General features: G+C 45.6%; 1 protein-coding gene across 1 annotated transcript in view; it reads left to right on the plus strand.

Moving 5' to 3' along the window:
- Positions 1-14,832, plus strand: part of Magi2 (membrane associated guanylate kinase, WW and PDZ domain containing 2) — a 1,438,642-nt gene that overhangs the window by 1,325,596 nt on the left and 98,214 nt on the right. The window contains 4 exon segments of the mRNA XM_032907059.1: positions 2,822-3,007; positions 4,944-5,118; positions 10,814-11,009; positions 12,295-12,438. Coding sequence (XP_032762950.1) covers positions 2,822-3,007; positions 4,944-5,118; positions 10,814-11,009; positions 12,295-12,438 — 701 coding nt within the window.

A 14,832-nucleotide genomic window follows, 5' to 3' on the forward strand; every position in this document is an offset into this window, starting at 1 on the left:
TACATGTATAAATAACTTTTTAATTAAATTAAACTTTAATGTTCATGTTAAATAGAGTTAAGTAAAAAGTAAATTTGAATATTAAATAAATAAATATTTAACAGAGTGCTTGTCTCCTGTTAGTAAACACTCAAAAGAGGCAGAAGGAATTGTTACTCGCCCTCAATAAATACAACGGTAGATAACCAAGAGATCTGCCCTACATTAATTTCCCTTTGAATAATAAACTATTAATGTCAAGTTGGTGTTTTCAACAAATATGTGCAATGGTCTTGATGGGAAAAATTAGAGAAAGACACACTCGGCCTCATCTAGCATCCATCTAATCCCTAAAACTTTTCTTTTTCTTAAATGAAGCTGTTTCCCATGTGATGTTCAGAGGATGGTACTCTTCATATGCCTTTAGTTTTAGTGTTCCTAAGTTATCCCATTTAGAGAGAAGCCAAGTTGGTACACACACACACACACACACACACACACACACACACACACACACACACACATACACACACACACATACACACACACATGATCACACATATACTTACTCACACACACATACACACACGCACCCATCACATGCTCACATACACACATCACATACTCACATACACATATACACATACACACACATATACACACACGTACACACACGTACACACACATACACATATACACACATACATATACACACACATATGCACACATACATACACACATATACATACACACACATACACACATACACACATACACACATACATATGCACACACACATACACACACACATACACACACGGGGGGGCACAATTGTTATGTAAGGAGTATCTAGAAGGAAGTAGTCATTAAAAGGATGATAGTTGATCCTTCCAGGACCAGGCATTATTCTGGCTACCATCATACAATGGCTCCTCTAGCTCTCGGAACCACTGTGAGGTCAGGGATAGTATCATCCCAATAACAGAAAACAGTTATGAGATTTTAGGCAACTTCTCAAACATTACAGGGTAGACAACAGTGTACACATTTATGGGCAGGAAGGCCAAATCATTTCTGGATCATTCCAAGAGCTATTGAGTCTGGAAAGGGGAAAACAAGGCAGAAAAAAAAAAAAAACTTCTTCTCCCAATTATGATTGAAAGCTAAGCATCTTGCAATACCTGCATTATTTCTTGCACTTAATCCTTTTAGTATGCGTCTGTCTGTCTGTCTGTCCACACGCATGTGCCTGTGTGGATGGTGTGTGTGTGCACACCTGCACTTGTGCACGAGGACCACAGTGCCCCTGTGGAGATCTGAAGAGAACTCTGCAGAGTCAGGCCTCTCTGGCTGCCCGTGAGATCTGGAGATTAAACCCGAGTCCTCAGCCTGGGCTCTACCTGATGAGCCACCTCACAGGTCCCCTCCGCTTTTTTTTTTTTTTTTTAATTGAACATATTTTTTCTGCCTGAGAAACATAGCCTCTGACTCTAAGATAATCATTAGTAAACTCTAAATAGTGCTCTCTTAATTAAACCCATTAGTGCTTATGGGAAATAAAAATGTGTTTGGGCTCAAACCTGATGAGTTTCACTTCGGGGACACAAGCCTGACCAATATTTTTCTATGCCGTCTGTAACCTTTCCCAGTACAGAGCGAGCAAGGTCCTAGTCCATTAGCTCACTGATTGTCCTTCCTCTCTCTGGTTATTAGTTGATAATTCCGCCCTTCACTGTAACAAATGCACAAAACCGAGAGTTCAAGGTGTAGCCATCCTCAGAGACTGAACAGGGTGCTGCGCCTTTCTCTGTTTCCACTCACTCGATCGGCACCGGAGCCATCCACAGTTTTCCAGATTACAAGTTCTGTGAAGGGACACACAAAAACACCGTGCACTGCCGAGACGTGGCCACAGACACAGTCACCGTGCCACCACCATTTCCACTAAATGTCAACCTGCTAGGAAAATATGCATCCCCGTGTGTCTGGTTCTTCTCAAACACACAAACAAAACGTCTACAAAAATGTGTAGACGTTATACCAGCTCTAAAGCTTTTAAAATCTTTAAAGTTCTCAACAGTTGCAATCCATCTTCTGGTTAACAGAGGATCATGGTATATAGGCGGGCGTCTCTGCTTTTTCTTTTTTCTCTCTCGTGATCCTTCCAAGTGTCTTTGCCACCACCAGCATCTCAGAGTCAAGGAAAGTTAGCAAGTTCCCAGGGCCGCCTTGTGAAGCAAAAGGGAGAAATGGTAGGAAACGCGCTGCCCTTAACCTGAAGTGACGCTGTCTAACGGTAAATTCCGCCACTTCGCCAGGTAGCTGCTCCCTGGATTGACGGGTACAGAGGGCTCTCCCCTTTCCCCCACTCATTAAAATGGAGATGATAGCAATTAAGTTCCTGTCCCTTATTGCAGCTTTCTGCACCACCGTCTCCCACGTTTGAGCTCTCTTTGCACACTCTGCCACACCTGTTGTTCTCAAACACTGGCGTGTACCAGGGTTTCCCAAGTAGACCCGGGAAACCCATGGTCCTGTCTCTCATCTAGACATTCAGAGTATGAGGTTTGGGTACGGCCCGGAGATCTGATCCTCACGTGAGTTTGATGCCTCTCAAAATTCGAGAGCCTCAGGTTCTGGGTTTAGAACTGGCCTGTCACTGAGAAGGGCTTGACTTAAGGAACTTTGGTCCCAGTAGTAGGCACCGAACCACAGCTGCAAGGTTGTGATGCGCGGCCAAAGACACTGACGAGGGGAAAAACTTGTGACGTTGCACTGTTTGTCTTGTGCTGGTGATGTCCTTGATACCAATTTCTGTTGGTTTTTTTTTTTCTTTTTTTAGCCGTGCCCCATAAAATCGGACGAATCATCGATGGGAGCCCGGCAGATCGCTGTGCAAAACTCAAAGTGGGCGACCGGATCTTAGCAGTCAACGGCCAGTCTATCATCAACATGCCTCACGCTGACATCGTGAAGCTCATCAAGGATGCGGGTCTGAGCGTCACCCTCCGCATCATCCCTCAGGAGGGTGAGTGCCTGAGGTGGCCTCCCAGAGAGATAGACCACAGACACACTCCCCTGACATTCTGAGTCTACCCATCAGCTCTGTGGCACTGTGGTACGAATCCCAAGGCTCGGGGTTATCAGAGCCCTCCCTGGAGTTTCGGGCATTATTAGTTTTATGGAGATGATAAACTGGAACTCACTCAACCCAGCGGGCAGCAGTGCAAACCTGAGCAAAGCAAGGGGTGCAGGAGGGGATGCTTGTGCCTCTTAACAGTTGATCCCTGGAAAAGACTTGAAAGCCAAATTGATTTGGAAGCGCTCGGAGAAGTAGCTATAGTTTTGCAGTCTAAAGGGAGCTCATTTAGGAAATGTTGCATCTGGAAAAAGAAATGTAAAATTCCCACTTAACTTTCAAATGTCTCTATACAGCCCTCCCCCACACCTGAAAGTGAACCACCCACAACTCACAACCAAAGCCCTCCCTGTTCTCTCACTGTCCCCACTCACAGCAGGGTCCCTCTACGGTTGTTGCTCCTGACTCATCAATGGAACTGAAGAATGTCATCCCTGGAGTTCTCTGCTGAGGAACCACGGGTGTCCCATCCAAAGGCTGATGGCCTTACCTCTCACCCTTTATTTCACTCAGCCTCCTACCCACTCTATTTTTAGGACTGTCTGATGTATGGACACCAAGTGGCAGAGTAGCCAGCCGCCCGACTTGACTTCAATGATAAAACAGAAGCTCCCAACGGAGTGATTCGGAGACCATTAGGGAGGAGCTGGTACTGTGTAGAGACTGTCGAGGTCGGGGCAGCGATAGGACTGTCAGTGAGGAGAGGTCAGAGGTGCTTCGGAACATCTTTACCAGGCTCAGGACAATGCTCCTGAGGGGTTATCTGACTGAAAATGGGAAGAGTGCCAAGGGCGAGAGATAAGACGGAGAAGTGCTTCATGTCAGATGCAAATAGGCCACCTCCCTTTGTTACCCAACCACACAGACAGACAGACAGACAGACAGACAATAGCGGCCATACTTTTGGTCTGTCGTTTCAAGACACAGGCCTGTATAGACAAATCCGAGTAACTGAACTGTGGGCAGGAATGTCTGCAACAGCCCCGACATGCTTTCTCCACCCTCTCAGTCTGGAGTGTTGGTTCTGGCTTTACCTTAACACGTCAGGGTCATTTTCATTGAAATTTTTATATTGTTATGAAAGAAGAGAACCAAGAAGCAGTTTTTGAATAGCTTTATGAATCTCCCCTTATGCAGAGTGCTTTTCTTCTTTCTGGAGAGCAGTACGGAGGACTCTTAGTAACACTGGCGAGGGACCTGAGAGGAGGTTATAACAGCATTCGTTAGCTTACACAGACAGCTAGCTCCCGATCGGAGAAAGCTCCCTATCCGCAAAGAGTTCTTGAGCTGGGAGTGGTAGCACCAGCCCATAAACCCAGTTCTTGGGAAGCTGGAGTTAGGATGGCCAATTCAGGACGAGCAGGGCTACAGAGTGAGGCTGTATTGACAAGGAAAGAAAGGAAGAGAAACGTCTTAATCCATCAAAAGGTGTTAGCTAAAGCATTTCTCTCAGCAAGAAATTCCTATGTTTTTAGGATATTAGAATGTTTTATGCTTGTCCTTTGGATTGTTTTCTTGTGGTTTTAACACATTGTTTTTACTTAGTTGGTTTGCTTCCGTGACCTTTCCTTCCAACAGAATGACAAGACAGCTTATAACTTTACATATAACCGCTATAATTTATTATACTATATTATGCCAGTTATAATTAATGAAAGGACACTCTTTCCAATAATGGTGAAGACCCTCCTAAGTTTAACCTGACAGGGAAAAGCCCCCACGGAAACCAAAATGACCCAGGAGGCAGCAAGTCTCAGCCTCTATTTACTGCTTCCTCTGATCAGATGCCAACCTGACCACATCTGTTGCCTTGGTTCCCCCTCAGAGCTCAACAGCCCAACATCAGCACCCAGCTCAGAGAAGCAGAGCCCCATGGCCCAGCAGCACAGCCCTCTGGCCCAGCAGAGCCCTCTGGCCCAGCCGAGCCCAGCCACCCCCAACAGCCCAGTTGCACAGCCAGCTCCTCCTCAACCTCTCCAGCTGCAAGGACATGAAAATAGGTAATGTTTTCACCTCTAACTTTAATGACTCTGAGAGGCAGGGGAGGTGACCAAAGAATTCCTAGGAACTGTTTAGGACACAGCTGGGAGAGAGCTTTTCATGTAGCTGAAATTACCATGTGGACTTTTAGATGGTTTCAGAGGGAGGGAGGGAAGGAGGTGGGTAGGGAGGAGAGAGAGAGAGAGAGAGAGAGAGAGAGAGAGAGAGAGAGAGAGAGAGAGAGAGAGAGAACACGTGTATGTGCGGTAAATACATTGTTTCATTGGTAAATCTGCCCTGCAGGGTAGGAGAACCTCTCTGCAGAAATGCGGAGTCATCACAAATGAGCTGGGGTTAAGTACCTGGGAGCGTTAAGGAGCTTCTAGAATAAGAGCACAGGCAAGATCCTCTGGCAGGAGAGACATCCAAGCATGGTTCTCCAAGGCCAGGGTTATTTCGGAATACGGTATGGGGAAAGCTAGGGATGAGCCCGGTGAGGGGGAATGGAAGCCACCCTAAAGCGCTGGTAGGAATCTTTGTTTTTGTCCTAGAAGAGTGGGTGGTTTCTGTAGGTTCCTAGAGAGCAAGCAGACAGAAGGCTGAGAGGGAAAGGGGGGGTCTGCAGAAAAACATTGATCCACGAACACAATGACGGCATGGAGGGCAAGAGAGGGGGAACGGCTCCTAGCCAATCATAACTTTACATGGCCCTCCCCCAACCTAGTGAGAGTCATCTACCCCATACACAGGGACCTCCTGAACTAGTAACATGAATAAGGTTCTTTGAGGCTCTAGAAGACAGAAGTGGCATATAAAAATGGTATCATTTTATTGTGACTCGTGTGCAACAGAAAACTGGCTTGGGTTGAGCCATTAAAGAAATAGGTCTGGGGGGATCCCCACATGTTTTTCTTCTTTCCAACAGTAGAAAAACAGAACATATCTGAATGTGAACATCTCCTTAGCCTTTTGTGTCCAGCATTTTCGGACAGCTGCCTCCCACGTGCCCTTCCCAAGCCCTAGTCAGAAAAGATGGTCAGACTTTCTCAATTTTCAGAGCTCTCTGGCTCTGTCCCTCACACCACTTCAGAATGATGGTTTTCTCTGTGCCACGGGTAACATTCCCATAAAACCCATTCTGCTATGATTTCCCCCATGTGCTTTCACGGGAAACTGAGTGCTTGGCTGTCCTTGGCTGCTTACGTTTTAAACTTATGCTGGGGAAAGGAGAAGCCCCATTGAGCACATGATGCAGAGGTAAGAGAGCTCGACAGAGTTAAGTCCTGGTTGCCTCAGTAATGAGGTCCAGCTGTGCTTGCGAGCGCCATGCGTTATGTGGACAGATTGCATTGGCTCTCCTCAGGATCCAGCTGAGAGTCCAGAGGGAGCGCCTGTGCACACCTGCAGGCCCTCAGCCAGGCCCAGACTCCTGCTCTTGGCTTTGCCATTGTATGAGTTTTGTAACCCGCATCTTCTTTCAAAGCACAAATGCCCTGAAATTGGGTCTTGCTTCTAGACTTGGATGGGTAATCTCATCTCTACTAGCTAGTTCATTCTCCTGGTCCACTGGCCATCATCTCTCCCGAAAAAGTTCTCCCACTCTGAAGAGCAAAGTATGTTAAAGGTCCCTGGGAGAGCAGCTAGCTAAGCCACTGTAGGTGCCTAGCTTACAACTGAGGCTTCCCCTCTCCCTCTCATGGAAGCAATGGTCTTCCCAAACACCTTTTTCCTGACCACAAAATAAAATACATCCTAAATCTGGCATTAGCATATTTACATGATTCAGATTTTTATTATAAACCATGGACGTATTTGTTTCAGTAACATTAAGAACCTTTAAAGGCCTGTGCCCAGGTCCCCTGGCTTATATTTTTATTGTAGCTGGAGAATCATTTATGTTTGAGCAAAAAAGATTCAATTATTTTTACAAATATCAGAAATATTTTCATAGTCTCCTCCAAAGATCGCCAAGGTGTCAGAGGAAAACTGCCTATTTGCACATGAGCCTAGAAATACTACCAAAGCAGCTCTTATACTGGGTTCTTCTACACAAGGCGTGCCCGCCTACATGGCAGAGGGGGCCTTTTCCCATGCACCAGCGGGATAAACTGCAACGCCAAGCTCGCTGAGTGTTTGCAAACTGGATGAGCGCTATTCCGTGCTGTCTCATTGCTCCCATGTTAACCTCCTGTGCTCCCCTTTGTTCTCAGGAATCACAGAATAACTGTAAGTTGAGTGTAAGCAAGAAAATAAAAGAATATATTCCAAAACTCAGTATGAAAGCAGCGTTCCCTTCTCCAACAAGGGCAAGTGATCTTTGCCATTTAAGACCACAAGAGCACTGGAAAATGTCTTCCTTCAAACACCTTGAACCCTAGACACTCAAGGCTGGAAATGATTCTCTTCTAAATTTCGTTAGAATATGAATGCATCATTTCTGCCATTCCTCCTTCTTGCTGCTCCCATCTCCAGCTCCTTCCCCAAATTATCAGCCCCCTCCTCCTCCACCATTACTGTTACGTATACATAAACAAATAACATAAATACAGCCTGCTGGGTCCCTTCAGTGGTGCCTGCGTGTGTGGGCTTCTAAGCTGACCACTCAGTATTGAATAATCAATGAGGAAACTCATCGCTGGGGAAGAGCTCTTCCTCTCTCGGCCATGGTTAATTACCTGTAGCTCTTGAGCTCTCGTGATCTCCCACCCTTAAAATGGTTCAGAAAAGGCTCACATCCTCTGGAATATCTCCTGGGCAGCATTTCTTAGTCTTGAACTTTAGCACACCATAAAAGCTTGCTAGAATTTACTCTTTGCCATCTGTCTTTATCATCTCTAAAGTCTCTTTAGTGATAGAATTAACAGCTACAAGAACCAGGTTGATGACTTTCATTTATATGTAAAGTAACTTTTAGAGTGCACACAGTGTGTGTGTGTGTGTGTGTGTGTGTGTGTGTGTGTGTGTGTGTGTGTGTACATGCATCTTCCTCTGTGAGGTTTCCATGGATAGGTGGACGTGCATCTCAAAGGATGTGCAGAAACCATTGGGAATGTTTCTCAACCGAGTTTGCATCTTATTGCTTTGAAAGAGAGACTATCTCTGAACCCAGAACTCACTAGTTGGTTAGATTGTTCAGCCAGCAAGACCCAAGGGCCCTCTGATTTCTACCTCACTAGTGCTGGGATCACGGGTACAGACTGATGCGTCCTCACGTTTATGAAGCAAGCACTTCACCAGCTTACCCATCTTCCTAGCCTGGAGCCTGACCTTTTTCTCTGAATTTTTAATAATCTGATCCTACACGTTCCACAAAGTGTAATGTCTCACATACTCAGCCCAACCTAATTTCTGCTCTGGCCAGTGTACCTACCACTCAACGTTAGCAACGTTCATAAAATATTAAGTACATTTTCCTTGTTAAAGAACTCTTCGAATCCTGACCCGTGACAATGGAAGAGAGGGGCGTTTGATGTTCCGTGGCCACGGCGACAGCTGCAGCAAGCTTCACGGTTCTATTTCTAGTCATTTGTCTAATCTTTGGGGAGATTCCTGCATTTCATCCTTTTCCACTACACCCTGTGACACAGCTGGTTGGAAACGGAGTGCATAATGGGTGTTTCATACCAACACCACACTGATCACAAAAATGAAGGGGCTCGGCCATGACTTAAAATAGCGCAACATCCAAACCACCAAGCTAGCGACTTCTAGAAGGGAACCAACACACACTGGCAAATGTCACCCAGTCCCTCTCCTTTTGTTTAATGCAACTTCTGCATAGCTGAGCGTCTTATTCAAATCGCACTTTAAATGATTCTGTTCACAGCCTGCACCTCAGTAGGGGTGAGGGATAAAGCAAAACCTGATTTATGCAACTCGAAGGAGGGGCGTCTCCCCTCTCTGCAGGGTTAAGCAACAAATGCAACCCACTCCAAGGGGTGACTGAAACTACTCCAAACTCCCTTCCAGGAAGCCCCAGTAAACGCTCCCGTTGTTCTACGTTCCTAGTGTGCCTCTGCAAATATTGAGTTAACAGTAGTGGTAATTTTTCGGGTGGACTTTTAAAAAAAAAACATTTGTTCGCAATCAGCCCCAGTAAGAGCTTAAACCAGTTGAAAAGCTATCTGGTAATGACTGTAAATTTCTACCATCTTTGAACCTTCTCTCTGTGTGAAGTATTCCCTTAATTCCAGAAGGCACGGTAGCACGCACCTGCAGTCTGGTCACTCAGAAGGCTGGCAGAGGCACGTCACAAATCGAAGACCAGCCTGGGCTGCACAATAGGCATTGTCTAAAATAAATAAATATTTAAAAAAGGATTTTGCTCACTCTTCGGGATAATTGCATCCGTACTGCAGCACCAGACAGTGAACTATAAAACTAAAGCGTCTTTATTCCCTGGAGCTGATCTCACCCACGTACCTATGATCTCGCAATGTCTGGGACTGGCTGTTGTGCCCCTTGTGACCCAGGAGCACCCACAGCTTAGAGCAGCGGGAAAGTCTGAAGATTATTCAGCTGCTCCTGTGTGTATTAGTCCGCTCTGTATATCAGCATGTGAGGACTAAAAATAAGCCAGAAATGAATGTCGCCTTGGGACATTTTGCCTTTTCCTATCACGTGACCACAGTGGAACCCAGTAGTGATCCTGGTAGCTGCACTTTCATGTTTAAACCTCTGCTACATAGCGCCCCCTTTTTTTTTTCAATGAGCCAGTGACTCTGGGCCTGCAGTCACTCCCTGGCCTTACTACCACTCCTTCAACATCTACAGTGCTCAAAAAGCTACGACTTAGCAGTCAAATAAGCCTGGATTGGGGCTGGCAAGATGGCCCAGTGTTTCAGAGCAGGTGCCCCTGCAGAGGGCTGGGGTTCGGTTCCCGCTGTGCACTTGGTGCCTCAGAACGCTTCGTAACTCCAGGTTCAGGGATCTAATGCTTTCTTCTGGCTGCTAAAGGCATTGTTCAATTATATACAGACAGACAGACAGAGAGACAGACAGACACATCGCTAAACACACATGTAAAATAAGAATAAATAAAACTTTTTAAAAGACTAGCCATTGATATCATGTTTATAAACTCTTTGGTGATGATTTCAGTTGTGCTAGCATGATGTAATGATGAGATTGCAAGAAGAGTGTGTATGTGTGCGTGCGTGGGGGGGGATGGGGAGAGGGAGAGGGCGAAGCAGGGGGCATAGAGGGAGAGAGCAGAAGAAGGGAAATGTTAACTCCTCAGATTTGTAATGACTGTGAGTTGGGTACTTTTCTACAGATTTCTAACGTTATGTCCGTGTGAGTATTTCTCTGCGTGCAGTGTAAGAAAGTCAAGTTCCCTGGAGAGGCTGTGAGCCACCAGACATGGGTGCCGGGAACTGAACTCGAGTCCTCTACAGGAGCAGGGCACGCTGTTAACCACCCACTAGTCGTGCAGTTTTTAAAGAAACAGAGAGAATATCCAGGAGGCCTTTTCCGCAAGGTCCTGGTAAAAAAAACATCACTTTTGTATCCATTTCTTAACAAGACAAGCGAAAGCATATAATACAACATTTGTCAACAATATCTAAACAATGCCATTTATTTAATCTTCTTGAATTAACAAGACCAACTCAAGGATTTGGGTCCCCAGGAGCGGTGGTGACTGGACTATGCTCAGTCGTTCTAATCCCCTCAGAGTACCGAAATGCCAAAGCAAACCCCTTTCCGTTCATCCAGTTACAGGTCAGAAGTTAAAGCAAGGCAAGATGTGAAGCCAGACATCCGGCAGCCGCCCTTCACAGACTACAGGCAGCCGCCACTGGACTACAGGCAACCCCCGGGAGGGGACTTCTCGCAGCCCTCACCCTTGGACTACAGGCAGCACTCCCCAGACACCAGGCAGTACCCTCTGTCAGACTACAGGCAGCCACAGGTACCTCTGCTGGAGATCATGGGGTCCCCACCGAGACTTTCCAATGCACAAGGATTGCCATAGAGGGGAGGCAGAAACGCCAGCCTGCTGGAGCACAGAGCCAGGGTTCTGGTTCTAGTGCTAATATCAGGGTCATGCCTGCACCTTCGAAACTTCAAGGCATGAATAAATCTTTTCCAGAATAAATCAGAACGGCTGATCCATGAACCCGTCAGGAGTGAGCGTGCGGTCATGATGAACTAATCCTTGATGATGACTAACCAGCTAACTCTAAGAGCAAGCACAGTCCTGTCAACTGTCCTTTTTAAGCTCCTGCTAGACTCCCGTGATTCTGCTAATGCAGAAAACTTTATGTTTTCCAGTCATGGTGGGGGTAGGTTCAGAGCCACGGGTTCTAAATGGCTTCCTGCCCCCCACTCTGTGGTAAAGGACAAAGCCAAGGGGTGGCTTTATATTCTGACCTGCAGCTACTGTAATTGCCCACAGCCCCTGTGCACACAACAAAGGGCTCGATGCTTTCATTATTAGCTGCGTTGGACATACCTTCTGAGACTCCCTTAACCTGACTGAACTTTCATTTCCTTCAGGCTGGGTCTCTCTTACAGGCCAATGGCCAACCTCTGTGAAAGGTATCAGGACCAGCGCTCAATGTCTAGTAAGCAGTCATTACTTGGTAACCAAGTAATAGGTACCAAGATAGAAATTAAGGACAATTTCCACTCTATCATTATATTACGTTCCACTATTAAATTAAGGGCACCCATATCCTCAAAGAGTTTAAGAAGATTGAGAATCAGGAAGTCTTGGACACAGTACACTCTCAGGGAAAGGAAAACTGATTTTGTATCCTCTGACTTGATGGTCAGCAGTCAACTGAAAGATACAGTCAGAACCCCGTTCAAGTTCACTTTTTAGCTTAGAAAACTGTAGTTGACACTTCCAGAGACGCACCACTGATTGGCAGACTTATGTGTGGTACTTACAGTAATGAATGAGAAGATTCAGGAGAGACGTCGTCATTCAGATCCACATGCCGTGAGTGCGAGATGGCCAAGCCAGCTGACGTGAGCTGTATTGCTTGTTTTAACAGAGTTCAGTGTTCTGACCTACTTGGGCCTTCAGAGCTATGCCTTGCTAATTCAGTACTTACAAAATCAGGAGGCATCTTCCAGCACCTTGTCATGTAAACACATTAGCTATGGAAGGAGGGGACAGGAAAAGTGACCATCGAGGTCCCACTGATGCTAAACTTCTCCATGTCCCATTTTTCTCCCCACTCCCAAAGGATTTCGATTATTTCACTGTGGACATGGAGAAAGGAGCCAAAGGATTCGGATTCAGCATCCGTGGAGGAAGGGAATACAAAATGGATCTGTACGTGTTGAGATTGGCGGAGGATGGGCCAGCCATAAGGAACGGCAGGATGAGGGTAAGATGCTTCCCATTATAGAGCTCCTCGATCCTAGTGAGAACCCCTCTGTGGTGTCAGGAAGTTGGGAATGCATGCTCTCAAACAAGCATCTTCACCCTCTTTTTTCAGAATCTGATCTTTAAAGATTTGGTCAAACACTTACAAAGAATTACAGTAGCCAGTCCAGTCGGGCGTGTGGGTACATGCTTGTAATGCCAGCTCTGGGGTAAGGGGTGGGGGCTGAGGCAGGAGGATGACGCATTTAATCAAGGTCATGGTAACTTTGAGGCCAGCCTGGGCAATAGCATGACTCACTCTGGAAAACACCAGAAAGATAAAAGGCCACAATGTCTTTTGTTTTTCTGCTTATAAAAGTCTGCCAATTGATAAACCTCAACATACCAGTGTTTTTCCGCAAGAGAAAATAAAAGAAAAAGGACAGAAGAAGAAATAATTTGAAGTGAAGACAAGCTCTATTACTCTTCTATGGTTTAATGGTTTCATTTCCATTGAGGTTGGATCTTTCGAGATTTATTTTCCCTTTTATGTTCCTCCCCTCCACATACATTAATCAAATGGCCTTACATCTCTCCGGAAATGTTTCCTTTTTATTGACTGGCCTTTGGGCTTTGATATTGGACAGCGGGACACTTTCCAAGGAGAAAGGAAAATTGTAGATTTTGGCTTCTAGCACGTAAGTTGCTCTTAAAATTTGGAGCAATTAGACACTTTCGATTTGAGTGCAAGTTGAGGGGAGACGTGTAACGTAACAGTTACTCTCGGGTAAGTGATTGATGGGGTAACTCATTCTACATCAACAGGTGCAAGACGAAACGCTATCTTACAACTTCAGCCACAAATAACGCCAGCAAACACGTAATAAACTCTATTCTTCCTGTACATCTAGAACTCATCCTTGCCAACCTTCCTTGCTTTTTAAGTTCATGCAGATAAAGACCCTGACGTGGAGATTCTAAAATCCGGAGTCCTTGTACTGAGCCTTGCCAATGAATTGCCCTGGGAAAATATACCTGCTACTTACTCCACTCCCAAGTCTAGCTTCGATCTTTCCTCTTCCAGAGTCAAGAACTCATCTACCGTACAAAAACAGGACAAGTACTAGTCACGTCTCCCTCCCTCCTCTGCAATTCTGATAACTGGGAGATTTCAGAGGTGGAATTTTATCCCAGACAGGATACACTCCAGATAAAGACAGTCCCTGCCCTGGTCCAATATTACCCTATGGTCCCTGCCAGAGGTATGAGTGGGACAGGTCTGCCCATGGCTTCTTGCCTCTACAGTTTCCCTCTCAACCAGAATGGCAAATTACTTTTTATAGAATTGTGTTTATTTATTTATGGCAGAAACATGTGCCCGCCACAGAATGCATATGGAAGTCAGAGGGCAGTCAGAGGACACTCTATGTGGTGTGAGGGCTGAAGTCGGGTGGTCAGGGTTGCCAGCAAGTACCTTTTCCCGCTGAGTCACATGCCTAGGCCAGAACTGCGTTCAGCTCACAAGTGATTAAATAAAATGAAACTCATCTTTGAAGTCAGCATAGTACAGGGATCATGAATGAAATGACCAGAGCCTGTACCATAAGAAGCACCCCCCCAACCCCTACCCTCACTACCTTCCCATGACTTTAGAGGTTGCCACATTTTTAACCAAGCAGAAGTGAATCTCCACTGGCTACATACAGTGCTCCCAAGTCACAGAAGCCTAAACAGAGCAGACATTTTTAGAGCCTCAACCTTGGCAATGGCTAGCAGTGGTTCTCAGCAGAGGCTGTGCTAGCTAGTCTCAGAATTTGACCGTATTTGGGGTCTGTAGGGTTTAAGGGCACAGCTGTGCTTGGTCACTGCACCTATGTCATAATTCAGATACAATTAAATTACTTCAGCAGGGACCAGGGTCGATCGATAGTTGTATGACTTATAGTTAGATTATTTTAAACTAATGCATTAGCTGGATAATACATAGGATTCTGGATAGAAAAATCAATAATAAAGTTACTCAGGGACCCTTTTCTCAGTTTATTACAAGGTTCTGCTTTGATATTATTGGTGTCCAGATGCATACGAAACTTGAATACCTGTGCCAACAAGGCTTTACAAGGCCTCGTCGGCCTCCCGTGAATTATGACTTGGCTTATAATTTCTAAGACTCCTGAGACAACCAGGTTAGCCAGACGTTCATGAACTACCATCAAAAAAATAGCTCAGAAAGAACAGCTACTATGAAGTTCTTCCCAGCCTTTCAATTACTGTAACACAGTTCTACCATATTAACATGATTTTGTCACCTCAAACTTCAATGTGCAATGTTTCTATACACACATGCGCATGCACACAATGTTCAAGTTCACTTGGTAGCTACCATGCATATTCCCCATTTTCATTATCAAGAATA

Source organism: Rattus rattus, chromosome 6 (assembly GCF_011064425.1).
Source record: "Rattus rattus isolate New Zealand chromosome 6, Rrattus_CSIRO_v1, whole genome shotgun sequence".
Lineage (NCBI taxonomy): Eukaryota > Metazoa > Chordata > Mammalia > Rodentia > Muridae > Rattus > Rattus rattus.